Below are 19,739 nucleotides of genomic sequence, written 5' to 3' on the forward strand. Positions count from 1 at the left end.
CAGATAAGTTAAACAGCTCACACTGCTATCCTCCCCATTCCCAAACTCGCAATTTTGGTATCGTATTTTTTGTTTTTGTTTTTTTTCTTAAACTTTGAACAATCCAATTTTGTTCTGTTTTGTTTTACCAAATACTAACCCTACTCTTGTTTTACCTTCTTTCTCATATCTGCCTTCATTTGCATTATTACGGTGTCCACCCTAAATAAGGCTTTCATCCCCTCATGTCTAGCTCACTGCCCACCAACCCAACTTATCATACTTTTAGATTAACCTCTCTTAAACACTTTTAAAATCATATTACTCTACTCTGACCCTAAACTTAAAAAGCAAAGGAACCTCAAATTTATTAGTCAATTATACCTCGATAAAACTGAAGAAAAAATAATAAAGGAATCTCTTATTCTTGTGATATCACATACAATTATCACAAAATAATTTTATAAGTGAAACTAGCATAACTTACCTGGGGTATAACTTCAGGAAATCCCTCAATGACCAAAATCCACTGTCCCATCTCACCCACCACACCTTTGTTCTAAATCGCTCAGTCCTTATGCACGACTCTTAAACTTTCTTTTAATTTCCTGCAAGGTAGACTTGCACATATGCAAACATACTTTCTTGTGTTTATGGATTACCTTTTCAATGATATTCAAACAGCCGAAGGTAGCAGCCTACAGAAGGGTCTTTGCATTGATCTTTTCAGGGGGATTCTCAGAGAGTCTGGGCCATGCCAAAAACACTTTCCTGCTAAAATAGAGGGGCAGGGCCAAAAACATATGCAAATTAGAACGTTCAACCACCATTGTTTTTTTGGTGTAACAAGTGAACCAAGTTTTACCATTGTGTTTTCTTTTGGTTTAGTTGTTAACGATGATCCCCAGTGCTGGCAACGTTGTGGACAAATGAGCATTACCAAGCTCGCTGGTGGAGAGGTGAGAGGTTCAACACTTTAGGAAAATAATATTATTTTTAAATGCTCATGTTTTGTCAAAATATTGACAGTTTTCCAAGGTGAGTAATGCATACCTAAGTATTCATAGTACTATCCTCTTAATTTGTGTAGATTTGAAATTTGCCAAATAAAAAATTAGCATTTGAGTTTAGTTATCACACTTCGGGAGTCTAAAATTAGAAATTAATCTGAAATTAGAATGACAATGGCAACAACAAAAACCTTTATATACAAGGTAAAAATCATAGCATAATTTTAATAGGGAATAATGAAGACAACTTAATACGGAATGTTAGATTCAGTTGATGAAATACTATGCAATGGTTTAAAGTTATATTTCTAAAGACAATGTAATAACCTGAAGATATCTGTGATATAATACTAAACAGAAAATGAGATTTTAAAAATGAGATCACCTCACTGTAGAAAGAATGCACTCTGAGTAATGAGCCTGAAAAGTGTTTTTCCTGTTCTATATTTTCTAATATTCTTTAATAAACATCAGTGCTCTTATCATTTAAATTAATTGCAAACTTATAACATGACAAAAGGAGAAACAAGCAGTGTCGTCCTCAAACTGTGGAGTACAATCTTTTGCAAATTTTTAAAGCAAAGTAAACAATTTATACAGAAATTAAGAAAAAAGTTTGTCTAACCACAACTGGTCACTGTATTTTCAATAAGAAAAGTGTCATTCCATGAATGCACATTTCATCCTTCATTCAGGTAACTTATCATCAATCACCCCTGGAATGGAACTGAAGGAAGTTTATTTTTCTAGCCAGGCTGCTTTCCCGGAATGCCTACTGCAGAACAATCCCTGTGCATCAGCTGTTCTATGGAAACATCTGAACCAAAGCCATCATGGCCAGAAGCACCAAGCACTTCAAAGGAAAGTGCTGATTTGGAAGCTTGAAACTGGCTCTTTCACACTTGGTACATGGTCAACACATTCCTTTCGCTCTACCCTGTTCACTCTTGAGTTATTTGTGTGTATGCCTGTCTCCCTGGCTGCACAATACACTATTAGCATCTTTGACGGCAGCTTCTATATTTCGTTTGCCTTAACACACATACTCACACATAATTTGCATATAGTAAATGCAACTCAATTTTTTAAAATAATGAAGCCAACTTGACAAAGCCTAGTATCCTGAGTCACAGCAGGGAAAACTGTAAAACAAAATAAAACTAAAATGCCAGCTAACGGGTATTGAGTGCCCCTTAACGTCCACTGCATTGCAGATAATAACGACTGACACTTATTGGGTGTCAGGGACTATTCCAAGCACTTTATGCCAATTAACTCATTTGCACCTCAAAATAAACTTATGAGGTAGGAGCCATTATGGTCCTTATTTTACAGATGAGAAAAACCAAAGCACAGACTCCAACCCTGGCCAAATACTGCAGACTGTACACACTTAACCACTACTCCGTGTTGGCTTGCCATGAACATGTCCTCATAGTTGTCTCCTTTGCAGGTTTCAGCTTTGTATATATGGATTTGGGGAAGAATAATGATTTGCTATATTCTGTCTAGAGGAGACAGTACATCATCTCCTAGTTGGGAATCTTTAAAAAAAAATTAGACACTTAATATTCCTACTGCTGGGAATTAATTCTAAAGAAGTCAAAGGGATGAAAAGGGTATTCATATAAAGCTATTTCTAGTAGTATTGTTTCTGTATCTAAAAGAAAGAAGCAGATCACACAACATATAGGGAACAAAAATATCTAACTGTTCTACAGTCATTCAATAAGATAGTGTATGAATTCAGTGCATTAAAAGGCCTCCACTAAGAAAAGAATGCAGAAGTAGGGGTGAAAACCTTAATGAGGAAAAAAAAAAAAAAAACACCTTAATGAGGAGGTAAAAGACCCATACACTGAAAACTATAAAACGTTGATGAAAGAAATTAACTATGACACAAATAAATGAAATGATAACCCATGTTCATGAATTGGAAGAATTAATATTTTCAAGATGTCTGTGCTGCTCAAACTTATCTATAGATGCATGCAATTCCTATCAAGATTCCAATGGCATTTTTCACAGAAGTAGAAAAAATAATCCTAGAACTCAAATGGAAGGAACCAGAAAAGATCCCAGAGCAAAAGCCATCTTGAACAGTAAGAACAAAGCTGGAGATATCACACTTCCTGATTTTTTTTTTTTTTTAAAGAAGATGGCGGGGGTAGGAGTTTAGTAATTTATTTATTTATTTTTGCTGTGTTGGGTCTTCGTTTCTGTGCGAGCGCTTTCTCTAGTTGTGGCAAGCGGGGGCCAGTCTTCACTGCGTGGCGCGGGCCTCTCACTATCGCGGCCTCTCTTGTTGCGGAGCACAGGCTCCAGACGCGCAGGCTCAGTAGTTGTGGCTCACGGGCCTAGTTGCTCCACGGCATGTGGCATCCTCCCAGACCAGGGCTCGAACCCGTGTCCCCTGCATTAGCAGGCAGATTCTCAACCACTGCGCCACCAGGGAAGCCCCTACACGTCCTGATTTTTAATTAGAATACAAAGGTGTAGAAATTAAAATAGTATGGTACTGGCACAAAAACAGACACATTGACCGATGGAACATATATACATTAGTCAGCCTAATAAAGAATGAAATCCTGCCATTGGCGACAGCAAGCATGAAGCTGGAGGAGATTATGCCAAGTGAAATAAGCTAGACAGAAAAATAAGTGGTGATATCACTTATATGTGGAAACTAAAAAAAAAGTTGAACTCATAGAAACAGAGAGTAGAAGTGTGGCTACCAAGGGTCAGGGAGTAGGGGGAATAGGGAGATGCTGGCCAAAGGGTATAAGCTTTCAATTATAAGATGAATAAATTCCAGAGACCTAATGTACAACGTGATGACTAAATTGAACAATAATGCATTGTATACTTGAAATTTTCCAAGCGAGTAGATATTGTGTTCTCAACACATACAAAGAAACAACTATATGAGATGAAAGTTATACTAGTTAGCTTGATCGTAGTAATCATTTCACAATGTATAACAAAATGTCACATTGTACACCTTAAATACGTACAAATTTTATTTGTCAATTATACCTCAACAAAGCTGAAAAATAAAATATTGAGCATAAGTCTGTGTATTGGAAGGAAGGTTGAATAATTGGTAGCTCTTAACATTCTCTGCACCGTGTGAATTTTACAGTGTTTTCTCCATAAACCCCGCAATAATCCTTTTAAAGCTAATAACGTGCTATGTAACATAATGAATACTGCACATGCATTATCTCATTCAATCTCCACAACTTCTCTATGAGAGGGGAACATCACTCTCATTGCCACTTTACAGATAAGGTCACCAAGGCTTCGACCATGTGATTAATGTACCCAAGGGCACACATATAGTCAGTGGCTGAGCCAAGGTTTGCGTCCGAGTCTGTCTGAATTAGACCTACTCTTTTAACCATTCTTATGTATTACCTCCAAACCCCAAGTTTTGAAAATTACTATCTGCCTAACTCTATCTTTTAAACAAACAAAGAGTAGTAGTAATAATAATGATACATGTATAGGGCTTCCCCGGTGGCACAGTGGTTGAGAGTCCGCCTGCCGATGCAGGGGACACGGGTTCGTGCCCCGGTCTGGGAGGATCCCACATGCCGCGGAGCGGCTGGGCCTGTGAGCCATGGCCACTGAGGCTGCACGTCTGGAGCCTGTGCTCTGCAATGGGAGAGGCCACAACAGTGAGAGGCCCGTGTACCACAAAAAAAAAAAAAAAAGATACATGTATAGATGTATCCCAAGAAAATGTATGACATATGCTAGGGCTTTTTAAATATTAAAATTACCTTGAAAACTCCATTAATAACCTTGAAGGCCCTTTGAGATATGGATATCCAACATATGGTCACCCACTACATGATCTCTAAAATCCCTTCTAGTTCTATGATTTCATGAAAAACCTTTAAAAAAATTTTTTTTTTTAAATAAAAAAAGAAGCTCTAGATGGTCCCCATTTCTCCAAGGGACACTGAAAGAAAACCATCTCTTCAGGTGCTTTACATGAAATTGAATGAAGCATTAGTTTCATCAATGTCAAGTAAAATTTTTTTTTGGCTGCATTGGGTCTTCGTTGTTGTGGCGAGCAGGGGCTACTCTTTGTTGTGGTGCACAGGCTTCTCATTGCAACGGCTTCTCTTGTTGCAGAGCACGGGCTCTAGGGCACGCGGGCTTCAGTAGTTGTGGCTCACGGGATTAGTTGCTCCGCAGCATATGGGATCTTCCCCAAGCAGGGATCAAACCTGTGTCCCTGCATTGGCAGGCAGATTTTTAACCACTGCACCACCAAGAAAGTCCCAAATGTCAAGTAAATTGAGAGACCACCGTCAGGATTTGAATGGTTCAATACAGAACACCCAAGGAGATGGTGGGTGAAAAGTTCCGGCTTTGATATGTTAAATGTGAGATACTTACTAGGATCCAAATAGTGATGTCAGCTAGACAGTGGATATACTAGTCTGGAGTTCAGGGACAAAGTTAGGCTGCAAATAACATATCTGAGAGTTATCAGCCTGTTTTTGTATTTAAAGACAAACAACTGAACTGGGTTACCTACCAAAAAAATGTAAATAGAAAAGAGGGTCTGGGGCCAAGATCCAGCCTGAGTGGGAGTTAGGGCAAGTATAGAAGCCAGCAAAGTAGACTAAGAAGGAATATCAGAGATATGAGAGTAAAGTCAAGAGGAATCAATTTCCCAGAAGCAAAGAGAAAAGGAGATATTGCAGAATATGGAAAAGAACAAAAAAACAATGAATAATGCCGCATGTGGAAATTTTCTTTTTTGAATGTTATTTCAAGGTAAATCAAGTGAAAATAGTAATTTTTCTTTTCCTCAACTGACCTCATCACTGAGTTCATCAACAAGTGACTAAAAAATAATCCTTAGGGAAGCTGTACCAAATGGAATAACGGAATATAGGAACACTGAATTTAATCTTGTTGTTTTATGCTTCCCAAGCAGACCTTCCTGAGTCATCTCAGGGGACCAAGAGTGTCACTTTAGCCAGCTTAGTTATTATGAATGTCATTATTTGATGATTATTTCAAATCCAAATATCAAGGAAACTTCAAAGGTAAGTTCCAGGCTACAGAGATATAAGTATAGCCGGATGTTACCATATACAAAGAAGCAGCAGGATAGACCATACTCTCGGTCCCAGAATTGATCAGATAAGGAATCAGATCTAGTTTGAGAAGAGCTTTAACACAGTGCCCTGAATCAGTGAGATACGTGAATCTAGAAGTGGTAAGCATGCCAGCCCGCAGATCTTCTGAGGACAGACCACTGGGGTCCTCAGCATTTAGCAAGGGACCCATGTAAGTCTGCAATGGCTTGCAGTCCACATGAGTACATTAAAAGGTAAGAATCTCCTTCCAGACTCCAGATTTTAGAAGATTAGGAAAATCCCTAGCGTGTAACCAGGACAAGGCTTGCTGTGGGCATTGGCCAAGGAACAGAAGCTAAGTATGGAGTGGAGCTTTTCCTAGAAAGAGTCAAAGTTCAGTTTTGACTCAGAACCAGTGTCCTATACTAGACAGTTTAAGGAGAATTCAAGAAAGCATACTGTGAAATCCATGTTCTTCAAAATGATTGATGGCAAGAAGGAGTCTCTGTCCAAAATAGTCAAGGGATCATGCTCTAGATCAGACTGAGTCCGAAACTAACTGGCCTTGAAATATAATGTCAGTACTTTCAAGGTTTCTCCAGTTTAAAAATATATCTGTCATCCTAAATGTCAATAGAAGCTGAAGAATTAGAGAATATCTACTTCTGTTATAAAAGGAATGGCTAGAAGCTTTCTTCTCATTAAGAATCCCCCATATGCTCCAGTACATACAAAATTAAATTTGATTTTCTCCTGTTAAAAAAAAAAAAATCCCCCGTATGCATTAAAAAATAATTCTAATTACATGCAACTTTTCAAAAACCATTTTTGGAAAAGAGATACGCCTGCACTTTCCTAACACGTTGTCCTTTTACAACAGCCCTTAGCTGAATTTGACTTGTATTCTTTTTATTACTTTATCTCTCATTCAGTTTTGGCCTCTTTGTGTATTGACACCCCCTCTCGTTCTCTACACTTTTCCCTCTTCTCCTGGAAACTAGAGCTATGCCTTACATAGAGGACGGTCTTAATAAATTTTTTTTTAAGATTTATTAGAATAAATATTGATTAAATGAGTAGTTGGTGAGAGAGGACGAAAAGAAGGAGCAAAAAGGAAAGAGAGAGAGATTACAGATCAGGGCACTGAGCACGGACTTTGTAAGGATCTGAGAAAGGCTGGTGGTGTGTCACTTTACAGTGAAATAGCTTGTAGATAAAGGACAATTAGAATGAAAGGATTTGTCTCTCTAGGACACCTATCAGTCAGCCTTACACGTAGTGCATTGTTCAGTGAGATACAATTTATTTTTGTGATAGAAGCTTAGACTTGCTTCTGACTGACCTAGGAATTGTGTTACTTTGCCATTTACTAGCTGGGCAAGTTGGTTAAACCTTTAAGCCTGAGTTTCTTCATCTGAAAAAAATACAGACAATAAAGGTACATGTTGCATAGGACTGAAGGACCCCTTAAGTGAAAGGATGCCTGTAAAATGATTAGCATGGTGCACAGTACCCAATAAATGTTACCTATTATTATGCAGTAGGAGAATAATAACTTTGTGTTGAGTGTCTGAATATGTCATTTGATATACTCAAACTATGCTTGTAAAAGTGTTATGCTGAAAAGTATTATGTGGGATTGCCTATATGCTACCATTATTGACTTTCAGAAGCAAATTCTATATGACTCAACCTATTAACAGTAAAGGGAATGATCCAGCAACCCCACTCCTGGGCATATACTTGGACAAAACTATAATTCAAAAAGATACATGCACCCCCATGTTCATAGCAGCACTATTCACAATAGCCAAGACATGGAAACAACCTAAGTGTCCATCAATAGATGAATGGATGAAAAAGATGTGGTACATATATACAATGGAACACTACTCAGCCATTAAAAAGAACAAAATAATGCCATTTAAATACCATATGATATCACTTATATGTGGAATCTAAATGAACATATTTATGAAACAGAAACAGACTCGCAGACATAGAGATCAGACTTGTGGTTGCCAAGGGAGATGGGGGGAGGGATGAACTGGGAGTCTGGAATTAGCAGATGCAAACTATTATATATAGAATGGATAAAAAACAAGGTCCTACTGTGTAGCACAGGGAACGATATCCAATCTCCTGGGATAAGCCATAATGGAAAAGAATATTTTAAAAGACTGTATATATATGTGTGTGTGTATAACTGAGTCACTCTGCTGTACAGCAGAGATTGGCACAGCATGGTAAATCAACTATACTTCAATTTAAAAAAAAAAGGAAAAAATAAAAATGAAGTAAAATAAATTTAAAAAAAAATTGTAAAGGGACACGACTTTGGCTCTTCTTTCCAGATGCTGCTGCCAGAAAATACTCTTAGAGTCTCTTCCAGAAAGTAAAAATACTCTCTTCAGACATAATTTTCTTCAGATTTACCAACATATGTAAAATTCGTATTTTATTTTATGAATTAATTTTATGGATATTTATGAATTCATAAATTCACATATAAAATTCATTTATATGAACATATAGAAAATGTTATTCAAAGATGTCTTGTAAAAATAAATATATCCACCTGATGTGGGAATCTTCCAGCTGCTATGAGTAACTTCAGGAGAAACAAATATCTGTGCTCCAAGCAGGGCTTTTGTCCCCGAATGATAGTTGGAATATTATTCTCCCTTCCCTGTTTATCCCACAGTCAAAACTCCCAAGTTAAGATTTCATTTTCCTCTTCAGGTGAGTCCAAATTTGTGCTAACAGGTATAACATAAATTTCAATTAGGCCATGTAGATAAACCTAAAGTCAGGACATTTTATATAAACTACCTTTTAACTGTAACAACTCATTTATAAGTAGATGAAACAGTGCTCATCCTTCATTCTACTTAAAGAGGGATTCTGCAATATAAGGTGACACAGGAAACTAGTAGTGGAACCAGATGTAATACAAAATTTCTCCCAGAAAATGTTAGATAGACCGGCCAGGCATTCTGTCTACGCAGCCATGTAAATCTTTTTCAGTCTCAGGATAGATCATGAAGGAATCAATGAATCAGTGTACTTTACTGAACAGTTAATATGTGCCAGACATTCCTGTAGGTTCTTGTATGGACAGTGTTTCATTTGCGCATCATGACAGTCTTGTAAAGTAGTGAGGTGTTATTCTGAGCAAATGGGGTCTTAGAGCAAACGAGCTAGCAAGATCACAAAATTAATAAGTAGCAAAGCTGGGATCCTAATACACATCATTCAATTCCAACATAGCCTACCTTCTACCATCTTGCTTGGAATCATCATCTCCCCCAAATTCGTATGCTCTTTTTAATGAATGCATTCTCCTAAAATCTGGTTGTATAATCAAAGAGACAGTTTACTGACTTAGGTAAAAGATCACCTTTTCACTACTTTTTTCCCCTTGTTATTAAATGTTGTCTACAATTTAAATCGAGAGAAACTGACAAGAGAGGATGGAAGGTGTTGCAAACAGAACAAGAATAAGGGAAAATCTGGCTGACAGTCTTGTCCCTCTGACTCCACGAAGTAGACGGCATCTCAATCATCTTTGCATCCTCTACAGTACCTTGTATATTTAAATGATGAATTAAAAAATGACCAACTGGGGCAACCTTGAAGAAGTCAGGCAATCTCTTTGGAAGAGATGGATCATATAACCTGGCAGAGCTCCGATTCTGTGGGTCTGTGTGATCTTTTATGGCCACTAGTCAACTTGTACAGGGTTTACGTGAAGGATGAAGAACTCATGAAGCTTTGTTCTTGGTCACATGATTGTAAACAGTCTCAAGAGATGATAAACAATCTTTCCAAAGACTAGTTATCCCCTGGGAGTTTTCTCTAGGCATATCTATCTTAGAAAGTGTTGACTACTACTTTAGTTGTGTTCTTTGGGATAATAAAGGAGGAGGTGTTCCAAGTCAAGGTTTTATATTTGGGAAGTTTGGGGAATTATATTTTCCACTGAGTAATAGCCAATCTAGGGTCTAAATCAGTACTTTTAGATCGTTTCTACTTAGGTAATCTAATTAGCACGAGAGACAATTTACATTCCTAAGGTCTTGGTGCTCAGCCACCAAGAAATCTCTCGGAAATCTTATGCTTTTATCTTCCAAAATTCATGCAAATCTTTTTTCTATGCATACTATCTCCACGTTTTTATTTTTTTATATCCAAAAATTTTCACATTAAAATTGACTTTTTTAAAAAGCTGTGCTATGTTGGTGCTAGGACTTCACTTTGTTCTAGACACAGCTCTGTACCTTCTAGATTCTAGACTCTATACATTCTAGTCTAGGAAGCACAACATGGATCCCAATAACCCCAGTAACCCTCCAGATTTACATAAAGAATGAAGTAAGCAAAGCACTCAGTTATTTGTTTGCATGAGGCCCGACATTTGGTTCAATATTTTGGCATCATTTAAAACAAATATGTTCCAGACCATCTTTTGAAAAATGTGTCTAGTTAGTTTCTTCTTTGCAATAACAAAAGCAATTCATATAATCTAAAGTTGAGATAGCTTCCAGGTAAAACATAACTTACAGCTTTATCTTGTCACAATGAAGAGACCACAATGAGTGAGAAACTTTCTTTTTAAATAAATTTATCCATTTATTTATTTTTGGCTGTGTTGGGTCTTCGTTGCTGCGCACAGGCTTTCTCTAGTTGCGGCGAGCGGGGGCTACACTTCGTTGCGGTGCACGGGCTTCTCACTGCGGTGGCTTCTCTTGTTACGGAGCATGGGGCTCTAGGCGCACCAGCTACAGTAGTTGTGGCTCTCGGGCTCTAGAGCGCAGGCTCAGTAGTTGTGGCACATGGGCTTAGTTGCTTCTCGGCATGTGGGATCATCCTGGACCAAGGCTTGAACCAGTGTCCTCTGCATTGGCAGGCGGATTCTTAACCACTGTGCCACCAGGGAAGCCCCCATTGTTTTTTTTTGCCCCCATTGTTTTTAACCAAACACTTTCCCTCTGCTCCTTATGAGAGAAAGAAGGGAGATTTTTTTGGTTGCATTGGCAAGGGCAGTATTTACTAGATGAACCACAGTCTAAATTATAATTATGCTTCTCTTGTCTGGAAATACTGTAATCAAACATTTTTGATCTCTGATCTTAGGTGCTCTTTTTCCAATTGACCATCCAGAGTTCTACCTATGGCTGAACTATAACCAATCAAATAACAAAACCACTTAGGAGATATAAAGTATAGGGGAGGCAGTGCAGTATAAATAAAGATTAAGGACAAAAGCTCTATAGACAAACTTTCAAATCCCAGCTCTCCCATTTCCAACTTACGTGACTTCAAAGCACCTTTTTCTTTGTTTGTTTGTTTTTGCGGTACACGGGCCTCTCACTGCTGTGGCCTCTCCCGTTGCGGAGCACAGGCTCCGGACGTGCAGTCTCAGCGGCCATGGCTCACGGGCCCAGCCGCTCCGCAGCACGTGGGATCTTCCCAGACCGGTGCACAAACCCGTGTCCCCTGCATTAGCAGGTGGACTCTCAACCACTGTGCCACCAGGGAAGCCCCAAAGCACTTTTTAACTTTTTTTTAATCCTGCATGTCTTCATCTGTAGAATGGGTATGATAATAGTACATGCCTACTAAAGTGGTTTAACGGATGAAGTAAGCTAACTCGTTTAAGTACTTTCACTTTCCTAACACTTAACATGGAATAAATGATAATTTGTCATAAGACAGAGCCCTCGTCCTCCAGGAACCTAGAATATAATTTGGGACAGAACATACAGATACAGTAAAGACAGTATGTTAGCTCTAAAATCATAACATGATGAGTGACATAGAATTTCAGAGAAAGGAGAGAGAGATTTAAACTGGAGTGGCCTAGGAAGACTTTGCAAAAGAAGAACATAACCTAGAATTTTAAAAGTGGGCAGGATTTGAATCCGACAACAGAGAGAAGACTTCTAGCTAGAAGGAAAATAGAATTATATGAAGCAGAGAGGAGAATGATGGATAAGAAGCCAATGAGTAGACCATACGGTATACAACAGGGATAATTGAGGGCCATAGTGGGATTAGCCTAGAAAAGTCTGATCCAGGGCTTCCCTGGTGGCACAGTGGTTGAGAGTCAGCCTGCCGATGCAGGGAACACGGGTTCGTGCCCCGGTCCGGAAAGATCCCACATGCCGCGGAGCGGCTGGGCCCGTGAGCCACGGCCGCTGGGCCTGCACGTCCGGAGCCTGTGCTCCGCAACGGGAGAGGCTGCAACAGTGAGAGCCCCACGTACCACACACACACACAAAAAAGTATGATCCAGGAGACACTGGAATAATCAGCAGAGGAGTGAGAAAGCTGTCATTTAATACATAGGAAAGCCTTGAAAAATTTTAAGCAGATGAATAATATGATAATGGAGAACAGGATGTATTATAGAGAGAAAAGAAGGGAAATGGAAGATTAGATGGGAGGTAATCACAAGAATCCAAATGTAAGGTAACAATGGATAGAACTAACAGGGCAGTGGGAAGGGACCAAAGTAACAGATATGAGAACTTTTGAAAATTTTTATTTTATATTGAAGCATAGTTGATTAACAATGTTGTGTTAGTTTCAGGTGTACAGCAAAGTGATTCAGTTATACATATACATGTATCTATTCATTTTCAAATTCTTTTCCCATTTAGATTATTACAGAATGTTGAGCAGCGTTCCCTGTGCTATACAGTAGGTCCTTGCTGGTTATCTATTTTAAATATAGCAGTGTGTACATGTCCATCCCAAACTCCTAATTTATCCCTCCTTCCCCACCCTTCCCCCCCCGGTAACCATAAGTTCATTCTCTAAGTCTGTGAGTCTGTTTCTGTTTTGTAAACAGGTTCATTTGTATTATTATTTTTTTTAGATTCCACATATGAATAATATTATATAATGTTTGTTTTTTGATATGAGAAAACTTTGAAGGACCAACTATCAGTATTTAGGGACAAATGAATACTGGTATTTATTGGATAAAGGAGAGGAAGCAAAATGAAGCAATAAAGTCTCTAGGTTTTGAGCTAAATTACAGAGCTTGTGATGCAATATCACAGTGTAGCTCTAGCACAATTTTCTTTAAACTACGACACACAGCTATTTATACATTCCTAAAATTTCACATTTCAAGTTTCCCATAATGAATTGATACCCTATTTTATCTACTTTGTTTTTGTTTGTTTGTTTTTGCGGTACGCGGGCCTCTCCCTGTTGTGGCCTCTCCCGTCGCGGAGCACAGGCTCCAGATGCGCAGGCTCAGCGGCCATGGCTCACGGGCCCAGCCGCTCCGCGGCATGTGGGATCTTCCCGGACCGGGGCACGAACCCGCGTCCCCTGCATCGGCAGGCGGACTGTCAACCACTGCGCCACCAGGGAAGCCCTATTTTACCTATTTTGTACCTTTGAACTTTAAATTGACTTTATTCATTCAGCAAATACTTCTTGGAAAACTTTCTCTATCAGGTACTATGCTAGGCACTGGAATTAAAGCAAAGATCATCAAAATCCCCGCCACTGAGGATTTCTCAGTCTTCAGTACTTGAGGGTAAAGGTGGCAAATGTACACATGATAATGTTCCATGATCTGCTTTGAAATGAAAGTGTGCACATAATTGCCAAAGTACTTCCATGAATGGAAACGTTGGGAAAGCATCGTATTAAATGAGAGGTACCTAGAGACTGTGTCATCTTTCCTTTTCGTAGGTCCAATGCCATACCCATGGAAGAAATAAATAAAACTGTTTGATACAATCAAACAACTGTTTGATACAAAAAACTGCAAAGATACTATTCTTCTTTCGTCCATTCTCAGCTGACCCAAAGGTACAGGTGGTGATTTCTGTGGCTTTCCTGGTGATGTACCTGACCAGCCTCAGTGGAAATGCCATCATTGCAGTTACTGTCCAGATTAACCACTCTCTCCACGCCCCCATGTACTTTTTCCTGGCTAACTTGGCAGTTCTGGAAATCTTCTATACATCTTCCATCACCCCACTGGCCTTGGAAAACCTTCTTTCAATGGGCAAAACTCCTGTTTCTATCACTGGATGTGGCCCCCAAATGTTTTTCTTTGTATTCTTGGGTGGGGTTGATCGTGTCCTGCTTGCAGTCATGGCTTATGACCGGTTTATAGCAATCTGCTACCCTCTACGATACACCCTCATCATGAGCTGGCCCTTGTGTGTGGAGTTGATGGTAGGATCCCTGGTACTGGGGTTCCTGCTGTCGCTACCACTGACTATTTTAATCTTCCATCTCCCATTCTGCAACAACAGCGAAATCTACCACTTCTACTGTGACATGCCTGCCGTCGTGCGCCTGCCTTGTGCAGACACGCACGTTCACCAAACTATCATCAGCTTCATCGTCCTAAGCATCGCCCTCTCAGTAACCTCCATCTCCTACGTCTTCATCGTGGAAGCTATTTTACAGATCCAGTCAGCAGAAGGGCACCACCGAGCCTTCCCCAACCTGCTCTTCTCACATCTTAGTGGTCCTCCTGCAGTATGGCTGCACCAGCTTTATATACTTGTCCCCCAGTTCCAGCTACTCTCCTGAGATGGACCCGGTGGTGTCTGTGGTCTACACTTCTCTCACTCCCATTTTAAACCCCTTGATCTATAGTATGAGGAACAAGGAATTGAAAGATGCCCTAAGGAGGGCACTAAGCACGTTTTAGGTAGGATGGTTCTATGACTTATTTAAATCAGGACACTTCTGAGAATGAAATGGGATGCAGTTAATAATTATGCTGGGATGATATACATGAGCCAGGACTGTCCTCAACAAACTGAGACATAGTATTCTAGAAGAATAATGAATGCACCGGAGGAAATGAATACTACTAATTGAAATAAAGCTTTATCACATAGGGTAACATGATGTCCTGGGCATGGATGGAGGAGCTTCAGCACTTATTTATTGGACCTCTACTGCGTCCTAGGTACTTTATGTGGGTTATCTCACTCAGCCTATAATAAGTATAATTGTCTTCATTGTTAGAAAAGAAAACTAAAGTAGCTAACAAAAGACATATCCAGGATGAGAACACAAGTATTCGGAAACCTAAAGACTAAGCTGTCTTCACACAATGACACTCCCCTTGTTCTAAGCTCGCTCTGCCAGTAAGAATATACGTTACCTCGTGCACGTTTCTCCATCTCTCTAGGCTTCAGTTTCCTTATTTCTGAAGTGGCAGAGATGTGTTCCTTCCAAGGTCATAACATTATGTTCTAAATATTGGCCCAGCAGACCCTGAATGGGAAAAAAAAAAAAAAAAGAGGCTTTGCCGTTAGCCAAAGGAAGGAGGAATTTTTTTTACATTTCCTGTTTTGTTAACCAAAATGAAAACTCATGATTCTGTTCATAACATTTAAAGAGCACCCCAGTAATAAACAGCATAGTAATAATGGAGGAAATGTTCTTTAATTTAATAAGTGAAAATATAGGAGAGGAAGAAAGTGGGCGTCATTGAATTGGATTCCTTGAGGATCTCTTCTATCTCAGAGAGTGTTCCAGACTCTGCTTGAGCTTCCAAGGAGAGAGATCATTAACTTGTAAGACACTCCATTCCTCGCTGGACACCTCCAGTTATTAAAGTACTGTACCTTACCTTGAGCTAAAGTCTATCTACAAACAACTTCCTGCCACTGATCCTGTGTTTCCTCCCTAAGAGCTCTCTTCTACATGACAGCTCTTCACATGTGTTAGGATCGATTGTGCATCTTCTATAAGTCTTCAGTCCTCTTTTCTCTAGAGCAAGTACTCCATCAACTTTTCCTCCAGGATATTACATTTTTTTTAATTTTTGAATTTTATTTTATTTTTTTATACAGTAGTTTCTTATTAGTTATCTATTTTATACATGTTAGTGTATACATGTCAGTCCCAATCTCCCAATTCATCCCACCACCACCACCCCTCCCACCACTTCCCCCCCTTGGTGTCCATACGTTTGTTCTCTGCACCTGTGTCTCTATTTCTGCCCTGCAAACCGGTTCATTTGTACCATTTTCCAGGAGATTATATTTGAACCCTCTCATCACACAAGTCACCTTCTAGATTTTCCCTAGCTCCATATTCTTCTACGAATTTTCAGAAATAAATAAAATACACTGGGAATATTTTGTTCTGGGGAACTGCTACTTTTACCTGTGAACTATATTTCTATTAATTCATCTTGATCCTTTTAGTCTCATAAATATGGTATCAAATATAGTTTTCATATGTCTTTCAATGCTGCCTTCTCATAATTTATTTTACTAACATACATGGAGGACTTTTCATTTAACACTGATATATTGTGTTTTTATTAGTTTTGGCCAAGTGACTAAACTGACAAGTCATCTTCAGGATTTATTTTATTCATCATAATTTTGTGTCATGGTCAAAATTGCATTCATTTCCTTTGTCTAAGTCATTAACAAATATCTAAAATAGGACAGGATGAATGCAGCATCTATGGTAGTCCTCCTCTGTGACAACTGTTGTCCAACTAGATAGAAACCTGCTCAGTTAACACCATCTGTGGTACACTGTCACCATTATGATCCCCACTCCCTGTTGACCCCATCATCCTGTATCCATGTTTTTAGGTGACCCCTGTCACCCATGGATATGTGACTTGCTTTGTTGCAGGCAGAGGTTTTACCCTTACCCTTTGGTGCCTGTCCTCTCTTGCTGCCCTGAGACTGACATGTGAAGAAACCAGGCCTAGAATGACACCTTGTAGAACACAAATTGGATGTCAAGTTGAGGCTCCCTAGACCAATTCCAGTCAATCCACCAGATGACTGCAGCCACATTAGTGACCCCAGTAAGACCAGCAGAAGAACTGCCCAGTTGAGCTAGGCCAAAATGCTGACCCACAGAAACCTGGGCAAATAAAATCATCGATATTTTAAGCCCTTAAGTTTGGAGTGGTTTCTTTTGCAGCAAAAAAATAACCAATTCGCCATCCACTCTATAATAAACCATCTCTCCAAGAAGGATATCATAGGAAGCGTATCAAATCCTTCCATACAATCAAAATACACTGTAGCACTTATATAAACTGAAGCATTTAGAAGCCTTATTTTTAAAGTGAGGTGCATTTGTCTTCAGTAACTTCCTATGGGCTCTTAGTCATCACCAGGTTTTTCAAATGCTTACAAGTTATCTGCCCAATCATGCACTTCCAGAATTTTACTAGAGATTGGCATTGAGATAGCTATTTTATTGTTTGGAAACCCACTAGTAAAATAAGTCAGAAAGAGAAAGACAAATATTATATGTTATCACTTACACATGGAATATAAAAAATAAAACAAACTAGTGAATATATCAAAAAAGAAACAGACTCACAGATATAGAGAACAAACTAGTGGTTACCAGTGGGGAGAGGGAAGAAGCAGGGGCAAGATAGGAGTAGGGGATTAGGAGGTACAGACTACTATGTATAAATTAAATAAGCTACAAGGATATATTGTACAGCACAGGGAATATAGCCAATATCTTATAATAACTAGAGTATAATCTATAAAAATTGTGACTCAATGTTGTACACCTGAAACTTAAATAATATTGTAAATCAACTATATCTCAATTTTTTTTAACTAAAGGAAAAAAGAGAAATGAGCGCTCCTTTTGCAGCACATATACTAACATTGGAATGATACTGAAAAGGTTAGCATGGGCCTTGTGCAAGGATCCCACGCAAATTTGTGAAGTGTTCTATATTTTTAAAAACAAAAAAGCAAACTCATAGGTACAGAGAACACATGGGTGGTTGTCAGAGGTGGGTGGGGCGGGGAGAGAGGAGGCAAAATGGGTGAAGGGAGGGGTCAAAAGCTACAAAATTCCAGTTCCAAAAATAAATAAGTCCTAGGGATGTAATGTAAAGCATGGTGAGTATAGTTAATAATACTGAATTTTACATTTACAAGTTACTAAGAGAGTAGAACTTAAAAGTTCTCATCATGAGAAAAAGAAATTTGTAACTATGTGTGGTGACATATTAACTAGACTTGTTGTGATGATCATTTTACAATATATACAAATATTGAATCATTATGTCTTATACCTGAAACTAATATAATATGTCAATTATATCTCTATAATAAAGAAAATTAAAAATAAAAGAAATGTGCACGAGAGCAATGTGGACAGCAGATAACCAGCTAGGCTGTGTGTAGGCATGTGCGTGTGTGTTAATTATAAATTACAAACTTGAATATTCTCCATGTGTTTGACTTGTATGGGACAATCTTCTGATCTGTATTTTGCCAGTCCAATTAGACAGCCCACCTACCCAGGGGTATGGTACTAGATGGTCTTTGACTTTTGCAGTCGATGTACAACTTGTGGAGGCAACTTGGCCTGTACATAATCTGTTCCAACCATCTGGTGAGTGTTCACAAACTTCAGAACCTAAAAGGATTTAGACTTCCTAACAACTTAGGATGTTATTTAATTTCCACCACTCAGATGCAATCCCTCAAGACATGAATTAAAACTGAGTAACCTGGAGGAAGAAGCGCCCTGAGCATGAGGCTTCCACTTTTGCTGCTGGGAGTCTAGCAGATGAGATGTGGTTCTGGAGCCAAAAATTCCATCAATGGGGACTCCTTGATTACCCAGACTCTTTCAGATAAATGTCATGTTTCCTCTGGGTGTCCAGTTCTGTGCTATAAAGTCTTTCCTAGAGTCCCAGCCTAGAGCCACCTTCTCCATCTCTTTCAATGATTTGGTAAGCACACATCTCACTACATCCAATCTTTTCTGTTTAAAATACAGAGGATTGTTAAAACCTAAACAATATACCTCCATGCTTTCCTATTAGATATCTTGTAAAGATATGTATTTTTTATTGAGCTATTTAGCCCAGCAACATGTCATCTAAAAAGGCTTTCCTGACCACGCTTCCCATGCCAGAACAAGTGACCACACTCTCCCCCATGCTCCCTCTGTACCTTGAGTATAACTCCACCACAGCATCTGTAACATCGTAGTGCTCATGTACACTCTGACCTCTTTGGAGAACGTAACTATTTCTGTTAGCCTGGTGTCTAGAGATTTCAAAAACACCAAATTAAGCCATTAATCATTAATTCACAGTCATTCTTTCAGGGCAAGCTCACCTCCACCATAAAGCCTTACCTGACTCTTATTATCCCTCTGTTCTCAACTATGATAACATCACTTTCAAGGGACAGTCTCACATTGGACTTCATTATTAGGGAAACATTCCTGGCCTGTGTGTTTTACCTCCCAAATCAGATGCTGACCTCATTGATTCCAGAGACCCTGCCTAATATATCTTCAAATATCTCATAAATTTGCCACAATGAATGGGTGACATTCAAAAAAAAATCATCTGGAGAAGTACAGGTTAAATAACCTAACGGAAGAAACTGAACACACCAATCAAAGCACAGAAATACTCCAAAGACTAACACAGACTATATAAAATACTGTCTTTCTTAGTTATCCACCACTACTCTTTATTAAACATGTAGGAAGATGCACTATGATCAGGGTCTAACATCCAACTCTTCTTTTGTGTCTGTTTTTCAAGATTCCCAGCCTTTTTGTCATCCTTGCTTTCAGTGATCCCAGGATGGGGAAAGCCCCCAGCTGTGCACAGAAAGAGACTTTC

At 39.0% G+C, this 19,739-nt stretch overlaps 1 protein-coding gene and 1 non-coding gene across 2 annotated transcripts; both read left to right on the forward strand.

Moving 5' to 3' along the window:
* Positions 1-13,960: 13,960 nt before the first annotated feature.
* Positions 13,961-14,662, forward strand: LOC115848550 (olfactory receptor 10V1). Its single transcript, XM_030849338.2, has one exon. The coding sequence runs from the start codon at positions 13,961-13,963 to the stop codon at positions 14,660-14,662; it is 702 nt and encodes a 233-aa protein (XP_030705198.1).
* Positions 14,663-17,719: 3,057 nt separating this feature from the next.
* LOC115848573 (U6 spliceosomal RNA) lies at positions 17,720-17,825 on the forward strand. The gene has a single exon (XR_004037748.1). It is a non-coding gene; the product is annotated as a U6 spliceosomal RNA (small nuclear RNA).
* Positions 17,826-19,739: the final 1,914 nt, after the last annotated feature.

This window comes from Globicephala melas, chromosome 8, assembly GCF_963455315.2.
Source record: "Globicephala melas chromosome 8, mGloMel1.2, whole genome shotgun sequence".
In the NCBI taxonomy this organism is placed as follows: domain Eukaryota; kingdom Metazoa; phylum Chordata; class Mammalia; order Artiodactyla; family Delphinidae; genus Globicephala; species Globicephala melas.

What these genes read in the sequence shown, in the direction of transcription:
- LOC115848550 (XM_030849338.2), top strand. Translation starts at nt 13,961, where the DNA reads ATGTACCTGACCAGCCTCAGTGGAAATGCCATCATTGCAGTTACTGTC.